The sequence below is a fragment of the Mycteria americana genome, chromosome 3 (genome assembly GCF_035582795.1).
Source record: "Mycteria americana isolate JAX WOST 10 ecotype Jacksonville Zoo and Gardens chromosome 3, USCA_MyAme_1.0, whole genome shotgun sequence".
In the NCBI taxonomy this organism is placed as follows: Eukaryota; Metazoa; Chordata; class Aves; order Ciconiiformes; family Ciconiidae; genus Mycteria; species Mycteria americana.
The window spans coordinates 121,346,861-121,358,875 of NC_134367.1; the positions used below are offsets into that span (position 1 = coordinate 121,346,861).

At 39.4% G+C, this 12,015-nt stretch overlaps 1 protein-coding gene across 3 annotated transcripts in view; it reads right to left on the reverse strand.

The window, feature by feature from the left end:
- PELI1 (pellino E3 ubiquitin protein ligase 1) overlaps positions 1-12,015 on the reverse strand; it is a 46,508-nt gene that overhangs the window by 3,523 nt on the left and 30,970 nt on the right. For all 3 annotated transcript variants that reach the window (XM_075496828.1, XM_075496825.1, XM_075496826.1), the window contains 5 exons: positions 5,546-5,690; positions 4,304-4,433; positions 2,595-2,696; positions 377-574; positions 78-266 (listed from right to left, as the gene is read on the reverse strand). In XM_075496828.1, the coding sequence (XP_075352943.1) occupies positions 78-266; positions 377-574; positions 2,595-2,696; positions 4,304-4,433; positions 5,546-5,616 (690 nt within the window). In that variant the 5' untranslated portion in view covers positions 5,617-5,690. The remainder of the gene's footprint in view (positions 1-77; positions 267-376; positions 575-2,594; positions 2,697-4,303; positions 4,434-5,545; positions 5,691-12,015) is intronic.

A 12,015-nucleotide genomic window follows, 5' to 3' on the forward strand; every position in this document is an offset into this window, starting at 1 on the left:
TCTGTTTATGCCCAAGCTGTACCCATGGTTGTACCCATTTTAAACAGGCTGCATAAAACATTGGTCACTACTCTTACCATTTTTCCCCTCTGCTGAGCTGATCTGGTTTCACGGAGGCTGAACACATTCCCACAAACAGATATCTCTCTCCACACCCCTGGCTTGGAGTCTTCTGTAAATCCATTACGGGGATGCATAACAAGAACTCCATTTGTGGTTAGTCCATCCATTTGCCCATCTGATGTCTTCCACTTCGCAGCTTTCTCCTAAGAGAAATTACATCAATGAAAACACTTAATTTGGCTGAAGTGGAGCTATGAATTCATTTAAAAATAAGCCTGCATTGAACTCAGAGGAAAAGAAAGAGTTCCCTTACCCCAAGAAAGATGTTTTTTGAGGAGTCAAATCCTGCAGCATATATTCTTGCTGTAAAAGGAGGGTTACGTTCACATATGATTCTGCAGGCAAACCTTGATATAGTGCTCTGCACAGACTGTGTATCTGAATTACTCTGACTTCCAGGAACTGTATCTGTCACGACAAAGTCTATAGGACTCTCCGTTGACCGACCAATCTAGAAAGAGATTTCAAAAAAACTGTTTACAATTTTGCCTTTGGGTCTAGGAATAGTCAAACTCAAAGCATTTAAAAGTGATCAAGAAAAAAAATCATGACATTCCAGCTTGAAGCATTCCCCTCCACCAATCTAAATTTAGGTTTCTAAAGCCTAATCTGATGAGTTATTCCACCTCCATGTGATCAAAGTTATTTTGAAGGCTGAGTACAGCCAACTGAAGGAAGGGGAAATAAAATGATGCAATTAAGTCAATTCTGAGACGATTTCCCATTGAAGGGCTTCTCATCAGAAAGGTTACACTCAGGTCAGCTGGACCAGCTGCAACAGTGCCAAAACAGCTAGGAAACTGCAGTTAGACGGAACAAAAGTGGTTTTCAGTCACTTTGCATGCCCAGAATATTCTGAACAATGCCAGACTACGTGGAGGTGTAGATGTAGGAAAATTAGATTATGTGAGCTGACTCTCCAGCTCCAGTGGGGCACTGAGAAGCAGCAAACCTGTCAGAAAGGACCAGGTACAAGATGTTAATGGCGGGGAGGGGTTACATTAATACGCACAGAACACAACAGGAATAAAACATCTGACTACAACCAGATTTTTCTAGTAGCTGCGCCTTCTTTTCTGGTATGCAACCAGAAGAATGAGTTTTGCAGTCCCATACAACTCTATGGGGTTTGACAGAATTGCATGGGTTTCGCTGCTCTTCCAGTCAACTCGTCTTGTCCTTTTCCTTATAAAGCATGAAGATAAGTTATATCCCTCTCCCAAACATCCACGTAGCCAGGTTTAAAGCCTACTTACACACTACCACCTTTCACTCACTTCCAGAGCTCTCCCAACAGCATCTTATAAAATAGCTGGTTATATTAAGACTGATTAACTGCTGGGCAGGAGACCCAAAAGCCCGAGGTGCATTTTGGTGAAGGCTGGATGGAGAGCTTTCATGAGACTGAAACTGCTTCGTCAGAATGTATTTTCTATTGCTTCTTAGGCAGGATAACCCATCAGTACACAGGGATTGCCACTGGCAATTTTAGAGCAGCATACACGCCACAGCATGCCTGAAGACAGAACACTTACACAAACAATTGCTTATGCTGCAGTCAGTTCGTTACAGCCCTTTTGCTCTGTTGTAGGTATTTGCAGCAGCATAGCAGCTTCCTCCACCACTTACCAACACCTCCCACCTCCTTAGATCCTGCAGTGGCGTCACAGCTAAATGCTGTGACAGCAAAACTCCTTGCCATAAGTTAGCGACAACAAAAAAAATCAACACAAGATCAGTCCAGGAATCAGAAGGAACAAAGCACACAAAAAACCCCACAAAACAAAACCCTTCCTTTTGAGAAAAACAGGAAACAATTATAAGATAGGAGCGCACACCACAGCTGCAAATGCGTTTGTGGTTCCTTCTCATACATACAGGAACTGCAGCAAAGTTGCTCTGAACTGCCAGCACATGAGAACTGGGCCTCCTCTCTCCACATTTCCCAGCGCTTTAGACTTATTCCTAGGTTTGCTTAAAGGAGTTAGGGGTATTTTTCTTATTAGTTGTGTCAAAAGCTTTGCTGTAGTTTCCCATTGTCTTTCTTTTCCACCCTGCCTCCAACTGGCTGATCCCAAATCCCTTTGTAAACGCTAGAAGCAAAGTTCCAAGTGCTTAAAGAGAACTGTGCACTTTATTCTTCATTTTGCAAGGAGGGAGTAGGAGACAGGTTACGTGACTTGCAGACCAGCAAAACCACGGCCTTGCAAAGGCAAAACCATGATCCTGTGTATTAGTCACAAAAAAACAACTGCCACCTCTGACCAAGCCTAAAAGAGATGCACAGATATACAGCTTTGTTCATGTGATGGCCTTGGGAATGAACAGAATTAAACGTCTCTGAATAGCAAAGTGCAGAAAGTGACACATGCAAACTTTTGGGTCTGAGGGAAAAAGCCTGTTTAGAGGATGTCTTATTAGAAACTACCAAAAGCGAGAATACATTTATATATCATATTTACTTCACATACCTGGAACATATCTGTGTTGCTGTCATGTGTATATTCAACTACTACTGTCTGGGCCCGAGACAAAGTGTAAGATATGCTGTGTTGGTCCTTATTACTTATTGCCTATGGAAAAAATGCCAAATATTATTGAACCTGTGAACAGTAACTCTACAGAATACAGCAGCAAAGCAGACAATATATGTAACTAGGCTCTTGTTCTGCTCAACTAATGCATTAAGGCAGATGGTTGTAAGTGACATGCCTGTAGTTAAACTTCACAAAAACCAGTCCTGGCCATTAAAAAAAGCTGCAGGATTGATTCAGCAACAGACCAAACTGGTCTCTTCACCGCATGCTGCAACAAAATACATGTAACCAAGACATATTATTAGTCATGCTTCGTGTTAAAGCAACACTGGCCTTAACACAAAAGAACAAAACAACTGAGTGCAAAGGCTAAAACTGAATGTAACACCTTCATGGCCTTCTCAGCCTGAACTTCTCTAACATCAAGTGAGGACAAAAACTTAGGACTTCATTCTAAAAACAGGATCCAAGTCCATACTAAAATCAGTGATGGTTAATAAGATACATAGACAAAAAACATAACAAGTAGTGATGGTACACAGGGTAAAATGGAGAAACACAGCACAGGTTGCAGAAGTTGTAGCAAAGTAATCTAGGTTTCAGTTCATTAGTCTGGATTTTCATTCTGCAACTACCTCCTGGGAACTGAACAAACACTCTTCTAGAAGTGCTTCTAAATAGCGCTTACTTGAAGACCATGAAGAATTAGCAAAAATAAATGTTCTTTTCACAGATCTCCTATAGATATAATACTATTACAAGAACTTTGGTTAGCAAAGTGCTTTTGATTTCAGAATACTTTATGCCATTCCCTGAATTTAGGAATCAATATTCTTACGTGTCAAAGTATTTAGGGAGTCAAACACTTAACACTACTGTATTTAAGGGCCTGATCTCAACACTGGAGATCTCTAAACCACCACTAAGCATTCTCAAATTCCATTGGTTTTAGTAGAAATGCTCCATTTGTTATTGAACATAGTTGCACATACACTTGAATTGCCACAATACAGAAGTATTTAATGGTACTACCTTAGCTATAATATATTAGTTTTGACATGAAATACAATTCAACTTCAGGACCTAAGCCCTTCCTTTACTGCTTCTTAATGGGAAGTCTGAACTTGATTACGAGCAGTATAAAACATGCCCTGCAAAACCCACCTGTCCTCATCCCTGGGGAACTCCTACCCATTGGACAGAATAGCAAGTGCACACAGAGCTTTGGCAAAGGACCATTTCAGAGTCAGCTTCACATGAAGCGAAGTTAGCCCTAAAGCATGAATGAGTGCGAAAACCAGAACGCTAGAACAGATGCCTGTAGTGAGTTTGGAAGGAAAACAAAATAGAAAGTGTTTTACATGACTAGCCTGTGCCCTGAACATTCATGTTTCAAAAATAAATGTTTTTCTTTCTGGACAGGGCAAGGACTGGACACCAGATTTGTTTTGCTGAACTGTTTCTTGCTAACCCTGACAAGTACCAAAAAAACTTGGATAAACATGAACCATTCTTTTTGCAGCCAGAACTTCATGCTTTTTACATCATTTCATCTCAGCATAACAGTACTGACTTCACTGAACCAGGACTTCACTGAACTTTCACCAGGAGAAATAAGACTTAACTAGACAAGTCAAGCTTACCTTTGCTGCTTGAGGGGTACAGGCAATATGCACAGTGCTAGGTTTCACCCCATTTGCCTTGGGCCTTTTAAATAAAGCAAACCTACTTTTTCTTCTTCCTCTATCTCCATTTGGGAGAGACCCATTGTACCTATCAAAAAAGACAGAAAAACAACAAACTCTATCTTCCTGTATTACTTAGCTTCTCACAAGATACAGACCCACAAGAACTTCCATACTAAGCACAAAGTCATCTTAATCAGTATGGTATTGAAAAAAATTACAATTTCCAATTAATCACATCTATTTAAATCTGAGAATTGATAAACACAATGTTGAAACATGCCCACGGAATTACAGCATTTGCACACAAAGCTTGTAGGTCAAGGAATGCTACCCAGATTAATCTCAAAGCTACTGTCAACAAGCAAAAGAGACTCTGGTCCCAAACATGAAAACAAGTAAGGTTATATGCTTATCTGTAGCTTTATCTCTACATGGTGTGTTCACACTGTAAATGAAAGAACCTAAACACTCACCAAGCCTGGTGGAGAGTTAAAATTTTAGAGAATTTTGGTTGAAAAAAAACCCTTGTAAGAAATAGACATACTGTTCTCTGAGACTCTGATTTAATCCACCAGAAAACCCTCAGACCCTCACTTTGAACATGTCAATGTTAACAGGCCAGCCAGCAAACTTGCTTTATTAAAATCTTCTGTTTGCACTTGGATATAATAGAGTCAGCTACCATGTTCTTATAAAACTACTTTCATTTTGAAGTCCTAGGGAACCTCTTCTTCCACATTATCACATTAGTCATCTGTCTAGGTACACCCTGGAACCAACTGGGAAACCCTTCACAAATTGGCTGCTTTTGTCATGAAACACTTACCTGGGAGGAACACAAGAGCAGAAAATAAACTTACATCTACTCAACTGTTTAGAGCCTTACCTCCACGCTCACGCTGTCACAAAAAAGTATGCGTGCTGCAGTGCAATTTTCCAATATATCACGTTATGTATAACACCTGGTTGCCACTGAAAAAGGTAACCCTCCCTCCACTCCCCCTCTTACATGAGATCAGCTACCAAAGAAAAGCTGATCAACTCACCATTTAGTTGCATCTCACTAGATACACTGCAAAAGAGGGAGTCCAAGTGAGAGGCTGTGGGACCATCTCCCACAGCAACCTGCATTTTATCTGCTTTAAGTGCACCCTGAAATTCTACCTTCATTCTCACTTCCAAGGCACAAACACTTACCCTAATACAATCAATTCACCATATTTTACTGGTGCTTTTGATGGATGATTTTCTTGATCAGGAGAAAACATGAGCTTAGCTAATGACTTCTTCTCAAATTTCAGGTCTCTGATCAAGAGTTGTGGCACACTTTTTTCATTATTTCCTGTAAAAACAAAGATAAATGTAAGAGAAAAGACTCAAATCCATTAATTACACAAACCTGCACACCTATCTGATACAGCAGGTATAATATTTTGTGTTTTCCACATTTTGGGTTTGCCTGAAATAATTTTTAAAACATACATATAAAACCACATCAATTAAGGTTGAATTGCCTGGAAGAACTACCAGATCACAAAAAAACCACAAGTGCATTTAGAAAATTCCAGTATGGCCTTGATAAAACACCCACAGTTGTTTTCCTTCATGCTAGTTTTTAGTATAAATGGTATATAGCTTCATTTAGTGTGTTTGGTTCGACTATCAAGAAGTAGAGCCAGACAGGGATTAAATTTAAAGGAAAAAAACAAAGCAAAACCAGTCCATTAGCTAGAGAGGTAGAAGTTTTCATGGAAAGTATCCGATTCAGAGCTTTCCAAGAAATTTCTGGATTTGCAGAGGGAAGGAAGTTGTATGACAATTTGATATCAAGTCTACCATACAAGTTTGAGGTGTGCAATGTGATCTCTCATGTTTAACCAGAGACGGAAGTTATACAAACAGCTGTTTGAAGGAGATTTCCTGAGGGAATTCCACATAATTCTTAATGAGAACAATCTCTTGAAGTGCAATTTTTCGTCATACTTCTGCTTTGAGGAACAGTTCACACTAGTATTTTTTACAGCTTCTCAATTAGTAACATTTCCAGACACCTCTGACCTACGCAACCCATCCCTGACCTTTCTAGAGAGAAAGCCTACCCAACAGAGCACTTGCTTGATAAAGAATAAAGCTGATGCTAGCCTGTTCGAGGCTTTCTTTAACCGAAACAAGAACATTTCCTTGGTTCTTCCAAGTAAGTTTTCATACCAACTCAAAAAGCTCTTTTTTTTTTAGTACTGATAGTTAAACATTCTGCCTTCTGTTCAAATACACATTTTGGCCCACATAAAATGTCTTGTATCCTGTTATCAACTTTTATCACGACTACAATGCTGCGTCTCCATTTTCTTCTACCTCAACTAGAGCATAGATATTAGCAGAAAAGACGTCATCGTACAGATTTTATCTACCTCTTCTTCTGTCCTAACAACAGAAGAAAGGATGTGGCAGTGCTTGAGACCCTGCTCACATTTGTTCAGAAGCTCATGCAAAGATCCCTTTACTGACCTGATCTTCACCCTCTCCTGATCTTCTTTGCTTCTTCAGAGAAGCTTGGCCTTCAACATCTCTTCTCAATCTACCAATTTCTTATTCAGCACGGATATGTTGATCCCCACCTGCAATCAGCTCACAGTGCTATCTGAAAATTCAATATGCTCCTTCATTGCCTTCTTACATGCTATCCCACACATTTGGGAGGGCTTCACACAAATACATGCAAAGACATCTTGCTGTCCTCCAAACTTTTACTGTGATGCCTCCAGAATACAACCAGGAGGCCAAACTGAGGCCTTTCTTTTCTCATTATTTTCCAAATCTTTTCTCCTTTGCTCTCATGTCTGGGTACTGTGGATTTCATAGTGCTTGGAATAGTAAGTTAACTGAAGACTGTCTCTGTAGTTAGCACACATGTAACATTATCACAACAGTATCCTGACCCACTGCTAGATGAGTGAGCACATTGTAATAAACCTGATTTGCACAACACTACTGTGAAGCGTCTGCATCCCGTCTACACAACAGTTACACCAATATATCTTTGTTGCATAGGAAGCAGTGTGCATTTCCAGTAGGCAGCTATCCTGGTTCAAGCCTTATGGTATCCATCATTTACCTGGTACAGAAAGTGCCTTATACTGATCCAACAGTCCCCATCTGTCACACAACAATAGCAACAGCAGCACAGGAGAGAGCAAAGCAGTATAGTTTACTCAGAAGCATTTCTAGATTGCTGACCCACGTGTAGCAGTAAGTTAACTGGGATGGTGAGGGTACTTACTGTTGTAGGTGGGGCCCAAGGTTTTGCCTTTAAAATTCTAAAATGGAGAAATTAAAGCAAACTTATATGAAAATGTGACCTTAAACTCCTATCATGCCTGTAGCCATACACCCTGAAGTGGAGATTGTCCCATTTGATAAATGGAGCCCCACAACATTAACTGTGTTCATAATTTTCATGTTTGCTATGACCATCTGGGTCTTCCTTGCCTCCTGGCATCACAACCCCTCTTTGGAGCACCACACCAGCAATCCTCTGAAGCCATGTGTCTCTGAAGACACTGCAGGGGTGGTTTACTGACATTAATACTAAACTATCTAGCTCTTAGTGCTTAACAGTGCTTGGTTCTCTAGACACATCTCCCTTCTGAAGTATTTCTACTTAAGTGAGTATAAATCTTAAGTATTTATCTGTATATAGATATAAGGATATAAATATACTTACTATGAAGTATTATTATAAAATTCAGCATTTGTTTTGTTTTATTTTAAAATTATCTTGCATTATAATTGCTTAGATATCCTAATGTTTTAGTCTCCTCCCCAAATGATTAACCTATTTTCTACTTGAATATTGATCCCCCTCAGCAGTCTCTCCCCTGCACGTCAGTGTTCTCCACGTACAACTCATTTCATCTTGGCCATTGCATTTCACATGCAATGCTTCACATAGAAAACAGAATATATAGGACAACATAATGGTTATCCTTTGAATTGGCATTTAACAACTCAGAAGAAATACTGCTATGAAATCTATAGCACTGCCCATTAGGAAACAGCACAGGACTAGTAAATACCATGACAGGGTAAAAAAAAAAAAAAAAAAAATTTGAATAGTACCCAACACTATGGTGTTTAAAAGAGAGCTAATCCATTCACTTAGAGAAGGTGGGAAGGCAACCATTAAAAATAACTTTAACTTTTGCCATTAGTACAAGAAAATGTTTGGCATAACTTCTCTTCTGTTCACCCAAATGAACAATTTCATGGAAAGCTAAAAAAAATACATCTCCCAGTCAGAGAGTCAGCTTCTGAGTCTCATTAAAAGTAATTACACATGAACAGTTAAAGGAGACTCTAAAGAGTTACCTGAACAGGTGGCCAGTAACCTCCTCTTAGGAGACAACTGAGCAGAAACCATAAAATGGGGCCAACAGTTCCAAGTGTCAGACTTCAGCAATGCAAGAAGTTAACTGGAACATCTTAATGCAAGGAAGTGTCCAACATCTAATGCGAAGCTCCCCCTTAATACATTTTTTGTTTCATATTTAAAGAAATCCAGCCAAGTTTATTTTGGGACCAGCACATATGATGGAAACCCACTTCTTATTTGACTTAAGGAAGGTTCAAGAGTTAGCAATCTAGAGCTACCATTAGTAAAACAGCTTGTTCCTACATTTTCAAAGGCAGGGCTTGAATGTTTGAACTTAACTTTTTTAAAATATGTTCCAGAACCTTTACGAGCTGCACACATCACTTTCACAGCTACTAACACCCAGTAACTTCAACTCAAGCACATACAAAATTCAGAGCCCCTAAAAAACATACATGCTACTTCTCACCCAGAATGATCTGCCTGATGCACTGTACCCAAAAGGAAGACTCATTTCGGTCCTGGAAATAACAAAGATTAATTGTATTCTTCCAATGAGGTCCTGAAGACTAGTCCAAGTGAAATTTGGTGTCTGCAAATAAAACTCAAGTGTTCTCCCACTGGAGAGGAGTCTAATAGGCCATGGGATAGCATCTCCACTCCTGAAGCACAGCAGGCTTACGGATCATTTAAAGCTGGATAAAGCATTTAAGAACTTACAGGAGGGAATGCTCTTGAGAGGAAGGATCCACTAATTTATATAATGAGCCTTCTCTTGTAGAATAACCTGTCCAGTTTTTATTCCTAGAATACTACAAGAGACTTCTTAGAAGTGTTAGGAAAGGCTAATTAAATACATTAAAAAGACAACTTGGCCCTGTAGCACCAGTATACAACTAAGCAACTGACTGCTTGAGCAAAACGTGTAAGTTAGCTTTTTTCCATGACCGTTAGTTTTGCAGCAGCATCTCCAGCCACCAGTGGAGCAGCTTCATTGAAGTAGGCTCCAAACAACTGACTGTTCCAAAACTCCTCCTAGACCCTTCCACACTGATGAGGAATAAGGTGTTAATTATAAGATCCCACCCCATCCTACGTTCTTCCAAATCACAGAACTGGTAGCAGCAAATTTTCACCTCAAGATCTCTGCTTCTGCTACAGAGAAGAGACCAAAGCCTGAAAAACCTACTTGTGTACAGTCCTGTATTATATAATATAACAGATTTTGTGAGTAAAGCAACTTGCACACAGAGGAAACCATTTCGGAAAGGCATTACTTGATTGGGTAAGAGGTGAGCACAACTATTTGCAGTTAGCACAAAAACATGACTGGTACCAGTTAGCACCTTCTAGTCTCAAAAATAGGAAACTGGAACAGAAAGAACTCATGAACAAGTAATACATTTTTATTCGTAACACTGGTTCCTCGGGAGCTGGGAGAAAGCTCATGGAAGGTAACTTGCACAATACTGTCATGTGCAACTTTTGAGGGACTGGAAAGAGATGACATCTAAACTGAAAATGTATTTTAAATTTGTTTTAGGAATGGAAATCCAGTTTCTTACAAGCCTTCTTGTTCAATATTCACTTGAGTCATGGAAGGCAATGATTGCTATGGCAGAAAGCAAGCCACAGATTTCTGGTTACATTCAAGTAGAAGGAAAAGCCATATCATTGTACACTCTCCTGTCACGTTCAAACACTAGTCTCTGAATCTGGAGGCAGACTGTTCTCCGGGAAGACCTAGCAAACCATGCTTCAGAGTAGATGAATAGTTTACTAGTCTGCCCACTTTCACTGAACATGCCATTTTCAGTGGGGAACCTCAAGATACAATGAATTTTGGTTGTTTTTGAACTATCAGCTAAGCTTACCAGCCATCCTCAGTCATTCAGCTGCCTTTTCTGATCATGAGACTCATACGTGACTACTCTTTGATGGCTTCTACAGAAAGTCTTCAGATCTTGTTTGCACTGAGGCACAGCACCTTGTGAATAAGTTTGCTATTTAGTAGACCAAGTATAGCTTTTGGAATTGCAGCAAGAATAGCAGTATCTTAATGGTTAAAATGGAGCAGGGGGAGGGGAGAACATAAATTCAATGAGCCCAAGCAGAGATTCATTAAACACTCGGCTGTGAGCTAAAAATACTAGAATAAAAGTCTCTTTGTAATAAATTACCATCATTTTCTAAACACAGAGCCAGCATTATAGGCTGCTAGCAACTGTAGCTAGTGCCAGACTAGCCCTTTTCTAAAATACTGCATAAAACCACTTTCACAGTATAAAAAGAAGTCCTCTGTCAACGAGTATATTAAAATAAAAACATGCTGATTCAGATGCAGAAATTGGATTTTTTTCCCCATGTTTATAATATCATCTTCTTTATGTTCTATATCTACATATTCTAAGGTTTGAAATTTTTTTTTGCTTTTAGAAATAAAGCACTAGACAGCTTGTCTACCGATGTTTTTATTTTTATACATTTTGCTATTTGTAGTTCTCCATTTACTGTCCTTGCAATTCTCATATCCAGCTCTTCCCTCAGCAATTGTGTTAAATCAGGGGGGATATGGACAAAATATAATCCAGCCCTTCTGACAGGTATGCAGTGTCACGACAAGAGGCAACAAACAAGGTGCAACACAGAAAATCCTGTTTAGCTATTAGGGGAAAAAAAAAAACCACCAATCCGGAGAGGCTGTGGGATCTCCATCCTTGGAGATACTCAAACCTCAGCAACACATGGCCCTGAACAACCTGATCTAAGGCAGTCCCGTCCTGCTTTGAGCAGGGGGACTGGACCAGACAACCTCCCAACCTAAATTATTCTAGGAATACAATTAATTTTAGGAAGCCCAACACAATTTTATCAAGCAACTGAAATATGTACCTTAGGTACACTTTTGATCAGTTAGACATAAAATATAAGCAACTGCATTACCAATGAAACAAAATTTTACCCTTATCCTCCTGAGATTTACATATAACTGTCTATAGCTTCATTTGGATTTAAAACCCCATACTGCTCTTCAAACAAAGAATTGTGCAGTTACCTGACAAAACACAAGTAGGATTCAAGTTTGCCAACATCCATTTACACGTTTAAGCTGTTTAGCACTCCAATTTCCATTAGGCAATCTTGCAAGATCAGAAACTCCTCTGAATGCATGCATAGTAATATTCAAGAGAATATGTTATGTCTCATCCCTTCAAAGGCAAAATCTTGACTTCCAGATTTAAAGGACCAGAATATCGAAGTTAAAGTCACTGTGAGACACAAAGAATCTGTGCAG